At 36.7% G+C, this 20,239-nt stretch overlaps 1 protein-coding gene and 1 long non-coding RNA gene across 3 annotated transcripts in view; one reads left to right on the top strand and one right to left on the bottom strand.

Annotated features, from left to right (window-relative positions):
- The window catches only part of LOC127498962 (uncharacterized), a 425,088-nt gene that overhangs the window by 402,140 nt on the left and 2,709 nt on the right, over nt 1-20,239 (bottom strand). The window contains exon 2 of one of the 2 annotated variants that reach the window (XR_007926009.1): nt 16,952-18,013. This is a non-coding gene — a long non-coding RNA (uncharacterized LOC127498962). Of the gene's footprint in view, nt 1-13,121; nt 18,014-20,239 lie in introns of those variants that run through there. The other variant, XR_007926008.1, reaches the window with a different exon arrangement.
- pgrmc2 (progesterone receptor membrane component 2) lies at nt 168-14,917 on the top strand. The gene is made up of 3 exons (XM_051868983.1): nt 168-577; nt 3,940-4,095; nt 13,084-14,917. The coding sequence occupies exons 1-3, from the start codon at nt 226-228 to the stop codon at nt 13,179-13,181; spliced, it is 606 nt and encodes a 201-aa protein (XP_051724943.1). The 5' UTR covers nt 168-225; the 3' UTR covers nt 13,182-14,917.

Genomic DNA, 20,239 nt, shown 5'->3' on the forward strand with positions numbered 1-20,239 from the left:
TCGCGGTTAGCTAATGATAAACATAATCATAACAGTTAGCGCCTTTTCATTATCTGAAACCTTTGTCTGGTCGCATCTGCTCCGTGGTCTTGTAGGCGCCATGCTGACAGAAAACTACAAATCCCAGGAGCCAACGTGGTGTTCCGGCGACGGTTAGCCAATCAGACGTGCTTCTGCGTGCCAGCTGGGCGGGCGCGTGCGGTGGGAAGGCGCTATCGTTGCAGTATGGCGGACGATGGGGACGGTAGGAGTGCAGCGGCGGACACCAGCGGCGGGCAGGGGACAACGGAGGAGTTGGATGCGGGGGCCGGTCTCGGTATAAGCGGCATGATGCTCAATCTCAGCGTTTTAGTGCTCGTGCTGGCCGCGTGTTACGTGCTTTACGCGCGGTGGTGGAGGAGGGCGGGTGCGGACGCGGGCCGGAGCAGTGAGGCCTCGCCGCTGCCCAAGATGAGGAGACGCGACTTCACCCTGCAGCAGCTGCGCGAGTACGACGGGGTGCAGAACCCGCGCATCCTCATGGCAGTCAATACCAAGGTCTTCGATGTGACCAGCGGCAAAAAGTTTTACGGACGCGGTAAGGAGAGCGCAATGCTCATGCTCACACTCACATTTAGCGGTGTGTTTTTTAACTTGAGCAGTGGAGAAGATACTAGTATTCAGTAAACAAAAGTCTAGTAATCCTGGAATACATACTAGTAACTATTGGGATGGTTAATACTAAACAAGTATTCGTACCTTATTAATGTTTAAGGTAGCGCTTTATTTTAATTTTTATAGTAAATTTTGCATAATTACAAGCAACTATAGTATACATGCAACTATCCTATAATAAGTAGATGTGGTTATTAATATTACTCGGTATTTATTTGTGTAACAACACTGCAACATGGGCACCTTAAAATAAAGTGTAGCTTATTTTTCCACTAAAACTGGATTAGGTTCCAGCAACAGTTGGAACACATACCAGTCTGAAGTTAATATTTCATATCAGTACCACAGATTTAGCCATTTATTACTAGTAATAATAGTTACATGTCACAGCTGGGGTAGTTGGTAGTATCCAATAAGTACTAGAGAATGCTTGGATACTAGTACTTACTCCAGTATCGATTCGTATCTATTCAGTTAGTCACTAGTACTTATTCAATAGATCTTAGTCACTACTGGAATAAATACTAAAAGCTAATGAGCAGTACTAGCTACTAGTAAAATGGTGAAAGTTACAATTAGATTACTTACTAATCATGTACTTATTATAGCAATAATAGTAAACTGTGCATGATTACAAACAACTAACATAAGTATATGTTGTTAATTAATATTACTCAGTGCTTATGTGTAAATATACTGTAACAATGACACCTTAAAATAAAGTGTAACCAGATTACTTAATAGAAAAATAGTACAAGTAACAAAAATTGATAGTGGTTAGTTTTAAGGAATATATAGAATAGATGCTTATCAATATTGCAGTATTGCAGTACAAGCGAAATAGTAAAAGATAGTTAGATTACTGGTAACACTTATTTACTAGAAAATAGAATTAGTAACATACTAGTACGTTTTAAGAAACAATAGCTTGCCATTGGTGAAGAGCCCGTGTTAACCAGCTTATATTTGCCAATACATTGGTCAGAAGAAAGCTAATGAGCAGCTCATACTGGTAAATACTGGTCAGAGTAAAGTCACACAAAGCCTCTTTCTCCCATGGACCTCTTGTTGTGATGCACAGTTTGGTCTGATGTCTTATCGGAGTTTTCCAACCTCTTGACGGGTCCTTTCTGTCTTATTCATAACTGCGGTCACCTTTCTCCTGCTCTGTTTTGCCTTGGTGAAACTCTTTCCCTGGCATCAACCTGTCATGTCAGTGCATTTTTGAATGAGAGTCATATGTGATGTGGACAAACAGGGTGAGAGCCATGTGCTGGCACACCCAACAGGTATGTACTGTACCGGTAGTACATTCATTTGTGCAATAATCAATATGCTTACTTTAAACTTGTAAAGTGAACAGTTTGATTTGTAATGACGGATATAAGGTCAGCTAAGTTTAGCAGTAGCCTTGGTTAAGAAATCAAGCACTGAGCCTCATTCCTTTCTCCCTCCCCTGCGTGTTTCTTTCCCCTGTGCTTTAAGCGTGGTTTGCAGACTTGCAGCTGCTTTGCAAAACAGCTGTCTGCTGCAGATAATATTTGAAATATTTTGCCCTCAATGCCAGAACAGCAGTCCTTTGTCTGTCTGGAGTCTATATTTGGAGACCCAGCTCAGAAGTGAAACTGAGAATGCACATAAAATCTGGATTATCATGGCCTTTGATTGCATTTACAGAGTTTTGATTCACAGTCCAAGCCAGGGCCTGTGATTGGGCTTCACATCTCCCTCGGCTATATTTGTATATGGGATGTTATCTGACCATCTGTGGTGTTTATGGAGGAGCGCGGGGCGTTCAAGGTGTGGTGTCAGCAGTAGACAAGACTCTGACCAGTGCGTCATTCATTTAGACACCTGTGTCGTCTTGCAGCTTTTCACACAGGCAGAATATGATATCAGTTTTATTTACCTGTTGCTGCATTCATTTATAACCTAATGAGACTGTGGCAAAGGTTTTAACTTTGTAGACAGAAGTGGTGTTATCATCACTGGACCATAGGGCAGCTTGATCTTTTTGGTCAATGTTTGGCTGGACCTCTTGTACCTTGTAAGACTATTGTTGCTCAACTGAGAGAGAGAGAGAGAGAGAGAGAGAGAGAGAGAGAGAGAGAGTGTGTGTGTGAGAGAGAAAGAGGGAGAGCTAGCATGCTTTTGCACATGAAGATCAGATGATGAACCAAAAAAAGAAGTATCGAAAGAGGCCTTTTTCCACTTCTATTGCCTTCTGTTCTGAATAAACAATGAAATGAAAGCGAACAGAAGAAACTGCACATGCCAGAGCAGCCTAGTCATCGTCAGGCCTCATCTGGCTTTGGCAGTCGTATTTAGAAATCATAGATTCTAGTTTCTATTCAGGAACTTGCTTATATGAAGTAAAACAAGTCTTTGAGACATGCATTTCCTCTTGTTGTCTTCTTTTATTACATCATCTCATCTCGATTAGGTGACTGAAGTTCATCAGTCTGTTGTGCTCCGCTTTATCACGTCTCCGGTTTGGGAAGAAAGGTGTGGCCTGAATGGTCTGTGCACAGCTGGAGTTGTTTCTTGTTGGTGTGGTGTATTGTCATGACATACATCTCCTTATTCAGCAGAGTGTGTTATTTACAGAATCTCTCACATCTGTTCTGAAGTACCTTTTGTGTGTACCTGCATTCCTCTGGTTTGCGTGAGCGGCTCCATTCATCCCAGCTGTATGGTTGTTTTTGAGGCAACACTCTGCTTTGGTGTCAGCTTGTCTGGGATTGTCTGACCCACTGACTCAAACTTTTTTTTTTTTTTTTTTTTTTTTTTTTTTTAATATATTCTTAGCTGTTTTATTTTGATTGAAATTCAGCTGGGGTCTTTAAGTTTTTATCAGACTTATTGAATAATTATAATAATTATTTTTATTATTAATAGTACTACAATACAACTATTGATTAGTAGTGTCAATAATAATCCTTATTGTTAATGTTTATTATTTATTTATTATGAATAATAATTATACATGTTGTTTTAACCACTTTACATACTTCATTGCAAAGACAGTAAAAATAATTATTAAATGTAAGTTAATTTACTTTATTCTTTATAAAGATATATTTTAATGTGAGAGGGACATTTAGCTTAGCTTTACCGTTTTTTTTTTTCCCCAGATTTTTTTCCACACATTTTTTAGATCAAACAATAATTGTTGGAGCTCTGGCAGCGTTGCACTTTCAGTTCTGTTCCCTGTACCTATAATGTGTAGAGGTTCTTAAATTTGTCTTGCTGATCTTTATACCCGTGGTATGTCTATCATTCCAGAGGGCCCCTACGGGATCTTTGCGGGACGTGATGCCTCTCGGGGTTTGGCAACATTCTGCCTAGAGAAGGATGCGTTACGGGACGAGTATGATGACCTTTCGGACCTGAATGCTGTACAGATGGAAAGTGTTCGAGAATGGGAGATGCAGTTCATGGGTAAGCAAAATAATTCCTTTGTAAATTCAGAAAGAAAACATGTAGTTACTCAAAAAAAAAAAAAAAAAAAAAAATCTTAACAATGTCTGAATTTTTTTGGGCCTCTAGGATAAATGGAGGTTGGATAGTTATGCAGTCATGTTGGTAGTTATCACTCACTCCTCCTTGTCCACAAGCTTTGCATGTTGTACCTGTTGTGCTGGTTAGGGCTTGTCTGTACATGTTAGTGATGGTATGAGTTCTCGTGCCACGAGATCTCACGTTATTAAAACGTGACGTTATTTCTCGTCGAGGTGAAAAGCTGTATCGCAATATCAGCATCACTGAGTTGAGTTTGTGGCAAAATCTTTTACAGTGCTTGCATTATACTGTCCTGTCTTTTACAGCATATGATAAGTGATACTCAGAAAGTAGAACTGTAACATTCATTACAAGATGAAAATTAAATAGCAGAAGTGGCGCATTCGAAGGATGAGAATCCATGAACCGTATTAGATAGTTTTCTAAGGCTGCATGATATATTAAAACAATTTAAAAATCATAATATAGCATAGCGCTATCTTTTATAGACATACACTAACATACACAAAAAATGAACATAAAGTACACAGGAGTAAATGCAAAGTGTTCGTTGTTAGTCGCAAACAGCACAGCAGCTCCAGACAATCAAAACCCAGTGTACTCGCATGAGAAGCGGGATCAAAGCAGTTTTCAGGCCTTCCCTCTTAGCTCTCTCCAGCACTGGAAAGCTTTTCTAATATAAACCGGGTCCTAAAGTGCTTGCCCAGTCCAGTGATATTCTTTTGAGCTCTTTTGTATTGTGTCCCATTTCTCGTTCTGCAGGGTTTTTTTTCTTCTTATTTTCAAATCTCCCTCTTGCTCGTTCTCTCTCCTCGACTGTCATACGCCCCCTGATGCTGATTGGTTAGACGTTTGTTGTTGGACTCGGCCCGACTAACTTCCAAACAGTGAATTTGAAATATCACTGAGTCCCCCTTTAAAGAATTGATAGATTGTATTGAGTGTTTATTTATTTTTACAAGCAAATTGGCCAATTCCGATACTGGTTGCAGATATTTTTATTATTATTATTATTATTATTATTATTATTATTATAAACAAAAATATCTAGCCATTCCGAATTAGAGGTAGCCACTACATTTTAATCACAGTCCAAACAAAGATGCTACACAGGTTGAATGAGCAGTTGTTTTTCATTTGAATTAGATTTAATTTCAAGATTTAAAGCAAAAACAGAACGGTCTGACTTTATCTTTGTGAAATTATTTGTTACACAAAAAAAGCATGAAGCAAAAACAGCAGACAGGCTGAATGAGACGCAGATTCACTCTCCGACAGCAGGTGTTGCTTATGGAAGAGCAGTGATACAGCGTTTCCTTGGTTACCACTGTAAACAAAGCAGCACTGCGCTTATAAATAGAGGGTATGCATAGACGTCACTTTCCCGCCGGAACGCACTCCCTCAGCTGAACTGAGTGGCAAAAGAACCTGCTGGATGACTGGATTTAATAGGGGAAACTGCGAAAACTCGAGTAAAACAAACAATTACACTAAAGGTTGGGCTCGAAAGTGTTCCTTATGACATGCCAAAGAAACCTAATCCATGGATATTGACATGCATCCAGGAATCGTGTTTCCTTACATTTATATGTGCCTGATTTCGACGCCGGGGAAATGCATAAAGCAAATCCGACTGAACGCTTTATATAAATACAATATAGGTAGGTCTAAATCGGAGTGAAGACTTATAACAATGTTATATATCATCCATCCCTAAAACTTGTATCGTTTTTGTCAGTTTATTTAAAAACACCCAATTATGCAGAATATAAGATGGTAAATATTTAATTGATGAATTGTCAACACAATATATTACAATACAATATATAGGGTATGATTTTACCCCAAAATCCAACATTTTGACAAAAAAAGATAACTGCAAAACATGTTTCTTTGCCTGGAAGTCCAGCTATTTCTGTGAATTGCAGCGACCTATTTGCTTCTTTTTTCTGTGGCTTTCAACAGTCTGTAAAAAATATACCTCAGATTTTGTGTCAAAACTATTTGTGCAGTCAGTCGCAAAGCTCTTTTCCGTTTTGAATGTGTTTTGTGTTTTTCGCGGCCTTCACACCAATGCCCACGTCAATGAAAACTAATGCTGCCACTCAGTGGGCGTAACGGTCGACGGTGACGTCACGTGTATACCCTCTATAGCTACTTTATTCGGAGGTAAGAGGAAAATAAAATGCCATTGCCATCGAAACTTTTCTGAAGACAGTAAGTTCCTTTCAGAGATACATTCATATAACCCCTCACCCCAATTTAATATTTATATTTTCCTCGTATATTTCGAGTATCGTGAACAGTGCGCTGCTCTGCCTGCTACAGAATTTTCTCCTCTCTGCGTCCGTCTTCAGCGTCTCTGGCCTCTTTAACGTCCGTTTACAGACTCAGGCACGATGTGGGCTATTTACTTTTATCACTGTCCCAGTAGCTCCCGAAAATAACAGAAAAATAAATACAAAAATACAGTACAAATACTGGACAAATGTATTTTTGTACTCATATTTAGTCTTTGTACTGTATTTTTGTATTTATTTTTCTGTTATTTTCGGGAGCTACTGGAACAGTGATAAAGATCTACCAGTCGATCGCGATCGACGGGTTGGCAACCACTGTGTAACAATCACCAGGCCGTTGGCGCCCTCTGCAGGCATTTGTTATAATACATAATGTACATAAGTTAATTGTTTATAATATTATGTATAATGCATTATGTACTATAACAGTGTTGTTCAATAAAACCACTAATTGTCTCACTTTTGATACTTTATTTAAACCAATTATTATTGCCTTTTTATTATAAGTCGTTCAAAAGGGTATTCACTTAGGTCTATTTTTATTACAACAAAAAATATTATCCGATTACTCCATTAATTGTCAAAATAATTGACCATTTACTCGATTACCAAAATAATCATTAATGACAGACCTAGATTAGTTAAATAAGTAAAATGCACCTGCGTTGTTTTTCATTTTGTGACTTTGTCGAATAAAACCTTTTTTTTTTTTTTTTTTAGTCAAAATTTGTCATTGAGGATTTCTTAAATATAGTGTTTCTTAAAAATCTTGTCTTCATGAACCTAATATCGTGTTTCGTCTCGTGAGCTAAGTGTATCGTCACATCCCTAGTATATGTACTGTAATCAGATAGCTGATGCATGTATAGTATAAAGCTGATGGTTTACAGTATAAAATCTCTAAAAGATGAGTGACAGTAACCTTTAATTGCTTGAGAGCTATAAAAAAAAAAAAAAATATGGCAATATTTTATCAGCACCATTTAGTGGGTACCACAAAAAAAGCCAAAAATAAAAATTATTTTTATTGCATTGTGTTGCATCAGGTAGCTTCACTACAAAAGATATTTTGAAGAATTTCTGTAACTAAACAGTTGATGGGCCCTATTGATTTCCATTGTATCTCCCATCTGTTTGGTGACTGACATTCTTCAAAATATATTTTTGTTTTCAGCAGAAGAAAGAAATTCATACAGGTTTGAAACAACTTGAGGGTGAGTAAATGAGACCAAATCCGAGCCCATTCATTATTTCTTTTGTAGAAAACAAAGACAAATGGGCCTTCTCTTGAATACTACTGATTTTTTTCCCACATTCGTTCATACTGACCCTGAGGCTAAGGTTAGTGCTAGGGATGCACCGGTAGTATTTTTGGGGCCGATACCGATTTTAACAAACAATTATTGGCCGATACCAATATTTGTCACTTCCTGTGTTTTGAAATTTTGTCATCAAAATAGATAGTATTTTGATCATGTTTTAAATCAGCAAAGTAAAAAAAAACACCTGCATTAAATTATACTAGCAGGTTTATTGCTGCATCATCAAATAATTTCTAATGAACATGGATTGGATCCATTTAACATTCAGCAGGCCTACATAAATACAACAGAACAAAGATACTTATGAAATAAACAGTGCTTTTTAGGTAGGTTTAATAGTTTTCAGGTACAGAAATAAAGTAAACAAATGTAAAATAGCACTGCGTATTCTTCACTGTATAAATTAAATACATATTAATCCTTTATTGTAACAGACTTTATTATGATTAATTTGTTTTTGTATACATTTTAATATTTTTTTGTAAGTTTAAATATGAATGAGATCTCCTTTACAATGGCGGAACTCTAATTTTGACGGGTTTTCTAGTCTACGGAGCTACACGGGTAATGACAAGGAGTGATTTTTTTGGAGTGAAAATGGACGCAATAAACTTAAAACATCAGTAAAGTTTTGGTCATTATTCAGATGGGGTCCGCTACTCTTATGAAAGTTACAAAAGTTGCTTAGTCAAGAATAGTGTGTGATCTTTTGTTATTTGATTAGCATAGCGCAGACAGCAGCACTAGGATTACGCAACAGACATTATACAGCTCAGTGCCTTCACGCAGTTAATTAATAAACTATCGGTTTGTTATATCGGCCTTTTTCCTGCTAAGGCCAATATGCCGATGGTTGTAAATTGAGCAAAAATCAGCCGATAAATATACATCGGTGCATCCCTAGTTATTGCCTTTATTTCCACTGGAGGAACTGCACGGAACTAAGCCAAAACAGTGGTTTAAGTTTTAAGGCATTAATGGGTATGGAAGGAGATAGGAGAGATGTGGCGTCTCAGGATTATAACATCTTGCAACATGAGTGTCACACCTTGGCTAAGCATTTTGCTTCCGTGTGGGATCACATGATTTACACTTCTCCCTCTGAGGAAGATGTTACTCATAAGCTGTCAAATGGTAGAATACCTCACCTGAGTATTGGGCAAGTTAAAGTGAGACTTCGCAAAATGAATGCAGCGAAGGTTGCTGGTCTTGACTGTATTCCTCCTTGGGTCTTAAAGACCTCTCATGAAGAACTGGCACCTGTTATGTGATATCTTTAACACATGCATTCAACATAATATTTTCTCAAAACAATGGAAGTAGGCTATGGTTAAAGCTGTTCCTAAAAGAAGCAAAGCAGTTTTCCAGCAGATTACTGCCAGGTTTCAGTAATCAGCTGTGCTGGAAAAGTATATGAAGCAATCCTCAGAGATGACATTCTGGAGGATACAGTCACTAAGATTGAACCATTGCAGCATGGCTTTATGGTGAACAGATCAGCTGACACTGTTCTGATTTATATTCTACAATACAGGTGTAAAGCAACTAATAGCCACCCTAAAATGAACATTCATGCTGTTTTGGTCGATTTTACTCGAGCCTTCGAGCACTGACAATTGCTTCATGCTCTGGCTGACATGCATATCAGACATCCCCTTTGGCTCATTGTAAGAAGTTATCTGAGTAATAGAGAGCAAATGGTGAAGTGGGGTTCCTGTGTGTCTAACTCCTATCCAGTTCCAGCTGGTGTTCCCCAGGGGGGTCTTTTATCCCCTCTGCTTTTTGTCATCTGTATATAAACAGCAGTCTGCCTCCCTCGGTAATTCCTGTGAAATATGCTGATGATTTAACAATCACTTCAAATGGGATCCTTACCTGGCCTAACCAGAAGACCTTGGATTCAGTGAGGACAGGAATTTGCACTAGCAACGAATGGAGCTAAGACCAGGGATATTGGTAATTAGTGCCAAGAAAGATGACAACATCCCTCCTCCTCCTGTAATTTTAGGATATGTAATCAGTAGTCTCCACTTTTAAACTGCTTGGAGTTCTAAAATCATCTGATCTTTTATGGGACGTCCACATGAAGTATATGATTTTAAAGTTGTGTCCAAGGATCTATTATCTTAGTGTTGCTAAGAGAGCGGGTCTCCCTTACGATGTTTTAATGCAAATATATTTGACTTTTATACAGCCAGTTCTTGAGTACGATAGCCCATTATGGAGTGGAATGCATACACAAGGGAACACTGAGTCCCTCAGTTGTCCTCAGTGTGAAAAGATGGATCTTAAAATCATACAGTCACTGCTGGAAAGGGTTCAAATATGCAGAAGATACTAGAAAACCAAAAAATGTGCAGGACCTGGAGGATTTTTCTAAAGAATGTTGGGCAGTTTAAAGGCAGGAACACACCAAGCCGACGCCGACAAAGCATAGTGGCGACGAAAGCAGACTGCGGGGTTGGCTCACGTCGGCAGCGTCTGGGTCCAAAGTTGGCCTGACACACCAAACCGACGCTCGACAGCCGACGGCCCAACAGACCGTCGAGCTCCGACGCCTATTCAACATGTCGAATCGGCCGGAAAAAAATCCGACAAGGACCAACTTCAGCCGACGGTGCGGAACACACTGAGAAAACCTAGTCGGCCAACTAACACAAACTGCCCGACGGCCGACCGTCGGCTTGGTGTGTTCCTGCCTTAACTGCTCAGGACAAACAAGAGACTCATGAACAACCAAAACAAAAAAACAGCTGTAGATCATTTAGGTAACAACATAGTATTAAGAATCAATGAAAAGGGGAGACGATTACATTTTAAAGCAACAGTGTGAAAACAAACCTGGAAAGGGACGTGAGGATTTGGGAGAAAACGAGAGATCCTTAGTGCATTCCAGTGAAACATTCATAGGATAAATAGGATATATCGTAAATTAAATCGGGAGAACAGACCACGAATGCACAGTATATGTTGTATTTTTCATACTTTTACAGCAGAATACAAGGGGGGGGGGGGAAGAAAAATAGAAAATAATCAGGAGAAAAAGAATCCATTGTTTGAAAAGAGCTCTTGCTATAGATATTCTTATGAAACCATTCCGCATTAAATTACAAAGCGTTACGCTATTCTCCTGATGTCTGAAAATAGAACATGAAGGAAATTTTACAGCTCATTCAGTCAAACTGACAGATAAGGATTATTTGTAATGCAACCATATGATTTGAAATGATTTAGAGTGGAACCCAAACCGGAAGTGCCTCCTATAATCTAAAACGCAGCAGGCTCATCAGGAAAAATGTGGATAAAGCCAAAGCAGAACTGTTGTGTGTCTCAGAGCAACACGCAGCTGTGTTTAGTTTCTGAATTAATCCACATTTCGAGCGAATCAATCAGATAAACCAATGATTCAAAGGCCTATTCATAAAGAGAGCCATTAAGTGTGTTCGACTTGAAACCGCAGACCAATCGGTGTATGATTATAAAAATAATTTCATATTTTGGAGATAGTTTGCCCAAAAATGAAAATTCTGTTTATTTACCTTTTACTTACCCTTGTGTAGTTTCAAACCTGTATGACTTTCTTTTATTTTACAGAACAGCATAGAAGAAATTTTGAAGAATGTTGGTAACCAAACTGTTTTGGTCTGTAAATATATCTAAAATACCAAATCAAATGTAGCTTCTGAAAAAAATCATGGCCATTGTAGCCTCAAAGTTTGTGTAAAGTCTGTTGAATTAAATTAAATATTTCTAAAACTACTTTTTGTAATGTCTATTTGATGCTCTTCTTATTTAACACAATGACTTTAAATTATATTTTGGGGCTAATTTCTTAACCATATTTGATGTGCAGTTAATTAGATTAATTAATCTGTACATCATGTTATTAATTAAAAGAAAAAATGTAATCTTGTCTTTTGTTTGATTAACATTAAAAACACAGACCACAGCACTTTGCTGTCACTTTAAAGCAATGTATGGATCCATAATGCTGATATTGTACACATTGTCTTTCTAAACTGTTTAAGCTCACACTACAGGACTGTGGTGCTGATCAACAGCAGAAAATCCTTTCTCACAAATTCACATTCTCAAGTGATTGAGATTTTTCTGTTTATGCCATCTGCATTGTGATTGGTTGGATTAGTTCCACCTTGTCATTGCATTGCACACACTAGATCATGTGGCAATATCAAACAGGTTTAAAAATACTGCAGCGTGACTGCTCCAGACCTCAAATCATGTTGCTGACCTGCTCATACTTAAAGAGAGTTCACCCAAAAATGAAAATTGTCGTCATTTACTCACCCTAAAGTTGTTCCAAACCTGTATGAATTTTTCTTCTGCTGAACACAAAACATGGCAAAGAATATTTTGAAGAATATGGGTATCCAAACAGTTGATGGGTCTCATTGACTTCCATAGTATGGAAAAAAAACACTATGGAAGTCAGTGGGGGCCCATCAACTGTTTGGTTACCAACATTCTTCAAAATATCTTTTAATTGATTGTTATAATGTTGTTGTTGTTATAATGTTGTCTTTTGTGCAAATTAAATGAGTGATGTACCAACTGGGGTTCCCTGTATAGTTTACAGCGTTTGTTAAGAGATTTTTTTTTTTTCCCTTATGAAAATTTGTACTGTACCTGATAGCCCCCAATTAATTGATATTGAATCAAATTTAATTGAAATAGAATCAAGTCGCAAGCTTGTAAATCAAAATCAAATTGAATTGTGAAATTTGCGTCAATGCCCAGCAAGCCCTAGTTTACATTGAGCTGATCTAGATCGATTGGAGCACAGTCTCATATCTGTTTGTTCTGCCATGTGAGATGAGGGGAATGTGTGATAAGCTGCTTGACTCTCCTGTCACTCGCCTGTGGGGAAAATCAGGGCTGTAATATGACCGATTAATGCTGTTTGACATAAGGTTCTCTGATGATAAAGTACACAACTTTTTCACACTGTTTCAACCAAACCAAACTGTTTGTTTGCCTTGTTGCTACCAGAGAGGAATTCATGGTTAAAAGCCCTATTAAAAAATCACTCATTCTGGAACATCTAGTATTTTTTTTTTTTTTTTTTTTTTTTTTTTTTTTTTTAAATGGTATTTTATTTTAGCTTTATTTCAAATGACAAACAAATTTCAGTTTTAGTTTTGGTTTTAGTTATTAACACCATGGATGGAGAAAGATGTTCTGTAGCCATGAACAAGAAATAGCATAAATGCAATCTTATATTAAAAATAGCATCATTAATTATTTCTCCTCTCATTCTCTCTCAGAGAAATATGACTACGTTGGACGTTTGTTGAAGCCAGGAGACGAGCCGTCTGAATACACAGATGAGGAGGACATGAAGGATCATCAAAAACATGAATGATCTGCTGAATTATTACAGCAGCTGAAGCCCAGGACTGAGAAGGCCACCATCCAGAATTGTTAAACCCCAGCAAGAAAAACCCCTCAGAATCTGCCCTTTACCTCAGTCGTACGGTGTCCCCCTACTGCTCCATCACAGCGGAGATAAACGCGTCTGTCTAAAAGCCCCTGCTGTCCTGACTGTTCTTTTACCAAAACAGACCAATAGCCTGTCAGAGTTTCCTGTACTCTTCTTGTCTGCTCTTGATACTTCTCCTTAATCCAGCTCCTTTGTCCTTGCCCCTCCATCTTCCTGTCACACCTAAACACTCAATTTAAAGCATAAATACCATCAAACACTACTGTATACCTAAATCATCAGTCATGCAGTATAAACCCCAAATCCTCCGTCATTTACACTACAGTCCAATGGAAAGTGAAACGGCCTGAGGCTTTTATAGCATCCTGCACATTTGTGCATTCAGGCTTGGACTGACAATGTGAAGAGATGAATAAAAAGGAGGAAGGAGAAAACACTCAATACACATTCATTTTCTTTGGGGACTTCATTCATGACCTCAAAGGTCACGTACATAGAGCAGGGCAGATGCCTGGAGTTCAGTACACAACAGGTTAAAAACTGGGGTCTCTTTTAATTTTTTGCTTCCATTTGTTTTGTTGTACGTGTAGTTATTGTACCACAACACGCGTCTCAAACACTTCTGGAGCATTAAAATCTCATGCTTATTCGTTGACTGTGGAAACGTTGTTGTTTTAAATCAAAGTAAATGTCGAATGGAAGTAGTAAACAATCCAAAAGCCAGATTGTCTGCCATCAGCCAATCAATCCAAAGGTTGGGAGGGTCTGGGGTGGGCGGGTGCTCTTAGCAATTTTTGTATTGTGTGCACCACTAGTGTGTAGCGATTTTTGTCACAATGTGATTGTAAAACATTAGGGATGGGGAATGTTTGTGAGGGGTTGGGTATCGTTCGCATTCTCGCCATAAAACTGTTGTTTTATTTGAATTGTATAAATCTGAATGGCTGGTTGGGATGAAAAGGGAAGATCAGTAGGGTAGTTCAATTGGATCAGCTCGTCTGCTCATCGGTCAACAGAACTTTCCCCCTGTTAATGAAACAGTCAGCGTAGTTATTGTGCCTTATTTCCGTTTAAGTCTACTACAGAATAGTCAAGAGATGTAGAAAGCTACAGGTATGAAAACCAGAGGGAGAAACCGCAAAGATAAAACATGTTCTGCTCTGCCCTTTCCACATTATCTGCTTGTAGGGGGTTTTCAGAAGCCAAGGCATCTTTCACCTCCATTTCCTCACAGTTCGTACGACGAGGCGTGCTCGCATCTGTGAGCGAATCGGACACGGGAGGCTCGACCGCCATTATCGTGACCTTGTACATAGACTATATGAGCTATTTCAGTGTTACTGCCATATCTGCGCTGTTATTAAACTCCACGCACTGCTGTGTTGTACTGGCCAAAAGATCCATTGCTCTTTCTTTTTGTTTCCATCTCTTTTTCCCCTCTTTTTTTTGTGTCTCTGCTGAATTTATTTTTAATCGTGGGTAATTTTCAAATCCACCCTTAAGTGTTATATTTTGTTTTTCTTCTGGAGAGGGGAACTATGAGTTTGGAAGAATATTTTGTCTTTGCTGGGGAGGGGATGAGGCGAAATTCAAAAATTGTGGATTCTGTAAATATGTGTATCATTTTATTAAAGCATGTGCAGCAAACAGTGAGGTAATGCTGGCTCTCACGTCATGTATTTAAATGGAGTTTGCAAGGATGAGTGTGTGTGTGTGTGTGTGTTTGTGTGCGCGCTAATGGGGAGGACAAGAACGTGTTGTTGCAGAAATAAATACATTTGGTTAATAACTACTGTTATCCTCTACTGTTATATTACTGTTATCTGCCCCTTTGATGTGTTGGTCTTGAGTGCAAAAACTGTCCTCACAAAGGGCAATATTTCAAATCGCAGAGCTGTAAAAATGGCAACCAAGACTGTAACCACTAAAAAGTCAAATGTGTTGAGAAACCAGTAGGTTGGTTTGTTTACTAAATGTCCCTTAATGGATATTATGCCATTCCGTCATAATATTTGAGTGTTTTGGACCAGTTTGAAGATTTTGCCTTTCCACAGTAAAGCATATGGCTCGCAAAAAATATGGTGAAGCGAAAGGGAGGAAATTTGTGGTTGGTTGAGGTATTTGTCAGGCTCCAGTTATAATTACTGAGATTGCATATGCAAAAATGTAACGGTCGTAGGAGTAGCTTGTTGAGAAACTTGTTACTTGCAGACTTGGATATATTTTTAAACCTAGCTAAGTGAAATGTCACAATCTTGTTAGAGCTGTACAATAACACTGAGACATCAGTACTGTGCATCTCACAAGTCTCACCCCATTTACACAATGAGTAATGCAATAAAACTAAATCACCGAATATGTCTAAACTGCAAGCAGGGGTTGATTCTAGGATTTTAGATCATACCCCCCGAACGAGGGTATGATTTAAAAAAAAATATTTTATATATTATTTGTATACTCGGATAGGCATGAACAATACAGTAGGTTCTACACTACCGATCAGAATCCCTGAATATTGATTTCATTTCAAATCATTTTAAATAACCAACTAATATTCATTAATAATATAGACAAACCTTATATTACTCGATTGTATTATCTGTCCCATATTAAATAATTCCCTTTTTGTTTTGTTTATTTAAAAAAAAAAAAAAAAAAAAAAAAAACCCCGCATATAATCAAAGTTGTATCAAACTCTGGGTCTCTGAACGCATGAATCATGCGAATTGACTGAGATCGCCCCCTAGCGGCGAACCATTATACAAGTCTGTGGTTTTTCCTGATCTCTGATCAGTTTTATACATATATTTGTAGACGTTTTAAAAATTTGTATAATTAAAAGGAGTAATAGTAGTTAATAGTCTCTTACTGGCCTGAGGTGCGTTTACCAAAAGCATCGTTAGCCAAATAACATCGCAAGTTGCGTTGTTACCTACATAGTTCAATATTTTGGTGTTTCCCGAAATCATAGTTCAAACGAACATTCGCAAACTGCATCGTAAACTTGTGTGGTTGGAACGACAGCTCTCGAGCTGTGGTTAGAAGCATAGTTTCTTGTTTTTATGACATGTGGACATAATTCGTTATCTTGAGCAAAATAAGCAAGCTGTCGTTAAGTACAATCTATATCTTTTATTTCGAATATATACAAATGTCATTTACATATTTTAGTTTGTCAAGAGATAGAGCGCCGTTTTTGAAGAGGGCGCATGTGCGTACGTGCTCTAATATGTAAGAACAAGCCTATGATTGAATCTGGAAATAAAGCAAAATTAGAATTAGTCCTCGGATGCCATATCCGTAATTTGTAGCAATAAATAAATAAATAAATAAAAATCTAGCATTAATTCGATCTCAAACGGATTCATTTAAATAAGTTATTACTAAGGTTGCAAAATTCCGGGAATTTTCAAAGCTGGAAACTTTCCATGGGAATTAACGGGAATTAATGGGAATAAACAGGGAATTTGCAAAATTGCAGGTTAGCCTATAACAGGGTACTTAAATGTAGTTGGAAAAAAAACATCTTGCAGCATAATTTTGGTTAAAACTACCATATTTATTGCAATTTTAATTGAATTTTTACCCTGCACATTCCTCAGTCACATTCACACAGCACACTACTTACTGCAGGGCTATTGAGGCCACACCCCCTGCATGCACTGTGCATTCCACCAGTCCATAACATGCACATTTGATCAAAAAAACAGAAAAAAAAAACAGTAATATTGTGAAACATAGCTACAATTAAAATAATGGTTTTCTATTTTGATATACATAAAAATATAATTTATTTCTGTGATGCAAAGCTGAATTTTCAGCATCATTTCTCCAGTCTTCAGTGTCACATGATCCTTCAGAAATCATTTTAACATGCTAATTTGATACTCAATTATCAATGTTGGAAACCGTTGTGCTGCTTAATATTTTTTATAACCTGTGATACTTTTTTCAGGTTTTTTTGATGAATAAAAATGTAAAGAACAGCATTAAAATAGAAATCTTTTGTAACAATATACACTACCGTTCAAAATTTGGGGGTCAGTTTTTGTTTTTTTTTCTTTATTTTTTTATTCAGCAAGGATGTGTGAAATTGATAATAAAGAAATTGATATTAAAGTGATATTGTTAGAAAAGATTTCTATTTTGAATAAATTCTGTTCTTTTTAACTTTTTATTAATCAGTGATCCCTGAAAATAGTATTACAGGTTCCAAAAAAATATTCAGCAGCACAACTGTTTCCAACAATGATAATAACTGAGTATCAAATCAGCATATTAGAATGATTTCTGAAGGATCATGTGACACTGAAATAAATAACACATAACAATTGCTGCAATATTTATTTTACATATTTACTAAATTAGAATCAATTGAATGCGAAAAATAAATAACTTATTTCATGTTATGACCAAACAAAATGTTTATATTTGTTTTTAATATGATACATTTTATATAAATATTATAAATTGTATAAATTTCCCAAAATTTCCAATTAATTCCCATAAATTCCCATAAATTCCTGTTAAGTTTCCAAATTGGAATATTTCCAAAATTCCCCAGGTTAAGTTCCCGTGGAAAGTTTCCGCCCCTTTGCAACCCTAGTTATTACTCCACCACCTGCTTGACATTCACCAACGTAGCTGAATGACAGGTTTGCGTCGTGACTAGTTGATTTGTTGAACGATGCATCGTACTAGTGAAGCAGCGAGTTACGTCGTTGTACGGGAAACGCACCCCTGTTTAGAGCCATCTATGGAACAAACAAAACAAGCCCTGAAAATTAATAAATTAACATATATTATGCAGACACTTGATATTTAATATTATTAGATGATTAGTTAATTGCATTTGATAGATTTTACTTTCAATAAAACATTTGCAATGGGTTTGTAAAAGTTGTTTTATGCATGTTTGGCCTGAATTTTTGTTGCATTTACACTGTTCTGATCAGCAGGGGTCACCAGCGTGTGGCGTTTCGAACGCTTCGAAACAGTGAATCATTTTGAGAAGCAATTGGTTCATTTGATTCGAAGCTTTGAAATTTTCATTACAGGGTCATTCTACAGAAACGTCCACTTTTTTGTTCCTAGCCTTTACAGAAATATTACACTTGAAAAACACTTTAGGATTACAATTTTTTATATTTTAAAATGAAACAATATGTTATTTGAACAATTACACCACCTTGAGCCATCAATGTGGCAATATTTGTTTTTTAATTAATTATAAGAATTCCAAGCACCACAGAAGTGCTCGTCCCTACAGTCATGTACAGAGAGAAAGTGCTTTATTTGAGGTCAGAAACAGGTTTTTCTACCATTTAATATACAATAGTGTATACATGACTGTCAAATATATAATGTAAATGACATAAAAAAAAATATATATATATATAAAATATATAATGAATGTAGTCATCCCCTGGAGTTGTGTCACTGGTGTTACCATTTAACAAAAATCTCTTATTTTGAAATAAAAATCACAAAGATGACATCACTTGACTTCCCTTTTCCTATTGTTTGTCAAGAGATCTATGAAAAAAGGCCAATGGAAAGTCCACTGTCTCTTTTCAGTCATCTGAAATTTTAATCAGAAAATCATAATTTCATATGAAGCTTTTAGTTGAACTCATTGGTATGACCTACTTTTTTTTTAAAAACTAGAATACAAATGGATTAAACTGCTTAATTTAGTGAGTATACAATGACTGACAACATGTGGTTTGATACCTTGCAGCAGCCATTTTGTAAAATGCATTTTTCATGAAAATTGTCACTGGTGTCACCTTTTTATGGGTAACACCAGTAAAGATCAGTAACACCAGTGACTCCCATTTACAGATAAACTTTATTCAGAGCTATTCATTTAGTTATTTTGCATAAAATAGCACTGAGATTAAGTGATTCTAACTTTTCTTTCTCACTGTTAATCCTATGTTAATCCAGTATGTGGCTATACTGAGTGCAGCTGAGAAGCAGCGACTTTAAAATGTTGTTTATGATCTTTTACTGTCTGCTATCACTATGTGTCAATGATTGATGTATACCAAATGCAAAAATTTAGTCCCATCTACTTAATTTTAGTTGAAGAATAAGGATCTTTAATCTTATGTATACGTCACTGGTGATTCATTGTTAAATAAAATGTGTCATATGTGACATGATAATTTTACATCCATTGAATTCTGCTACACTCAAGAATTAAGATTTAAAGGACTGCATCATTACTTGTTTATAACTGTTTTTCAAATATTTTTATTGTTATAGCAAATACATGGTTGCGCAAATGAACTAGCATCATTCAATCACACTTTTAACAAACTTGATTAAAATAAATAACACATAATCTCCTTATTTTTTTGCATTATCATAATTTTTTCTGTAATTCTGGCTGCATGTGCTGAAAAAAATTAGAAATAATATTTCATAAAAACCTTTAAAATCGCCAGCGAAGTAAGGTAATACCAGTGACAAAAAATGGTACATGCGGTCTTTAAATAAATACACACAAAAAAAAAAACATAAAAATCATTAAGCTGTCATTTATGTGTATTCATAAAGTCAAAGGGTAATCTAATAATGTGGTCTAAGTTTAAATGTTAGAAAAAGAAATACATTTTAAGACCATTTAAGACCATGACCTTGCCATACCAAAAGTGGACGTTTCTGTAGAATGACCATACAACAGATTTTCAGAGTATCTGGTCAATAATTTTACCAAATTTTGGCTCCAAATGAACAGATTGTGCAGCATAAATAAGTCTTGAGAGGACTTCTCAAATAGAGATCTCTTTGTAGCCACTGATTAAACCTTATCTAAATTTTATCCATAAGGGGTTGAAAATTAAAAATTATTATTATTATTAACCTTTTTTTTCACTGGAGTATCATGAATAAAGGAGTCATTGCATTTTATTTTTATTTAATTTTTTTTTTTTTTTTTTATGGCCAAAATCTCACATGTTGCCATATTTAAA

The sequence above is a fragment of the Ctenopharyngodon idella genome, chromosome 17, assembly GCF_019924925.1.
Source record: "Ctenopharyngodon idella isolate HZGC_01 chromosome 17, HZGC01, whole genome shotgun sequence".
Classification (NCBI taxonomy): Eukaryota; Metazoa; Chordata; class Actinopteri; order Cypriniformes; family Xenocyprididae; genus Ctenopharyngodon; species Ctenopharyngodon idella.

Excerpts from the sequence above, each read along its gene's own strand:
- pgrmc2 (XM_051868983.1), top strand. The coding sequence starts at position 226 with ATGGCGGACGATGGGGACGGTAGGAGTGCAGCGGCGGACACCAGCGGC. Across the intron at positions 578-3,939 it reads CAAAAAGTTTTACGGACGCG|AGGGCCCCTACGGGATCTTT; the intron begins GTAAGGAGAGCG and ends CTATCATTCCAG. Across the intron at positions 4,096-13,083 it reads ATGGGAGATGCAGTTCATGG|AGAAATATGACTACGTTGGA; the intron begins GTAAGCAAAATA and ends ATTCTCTCTCAG.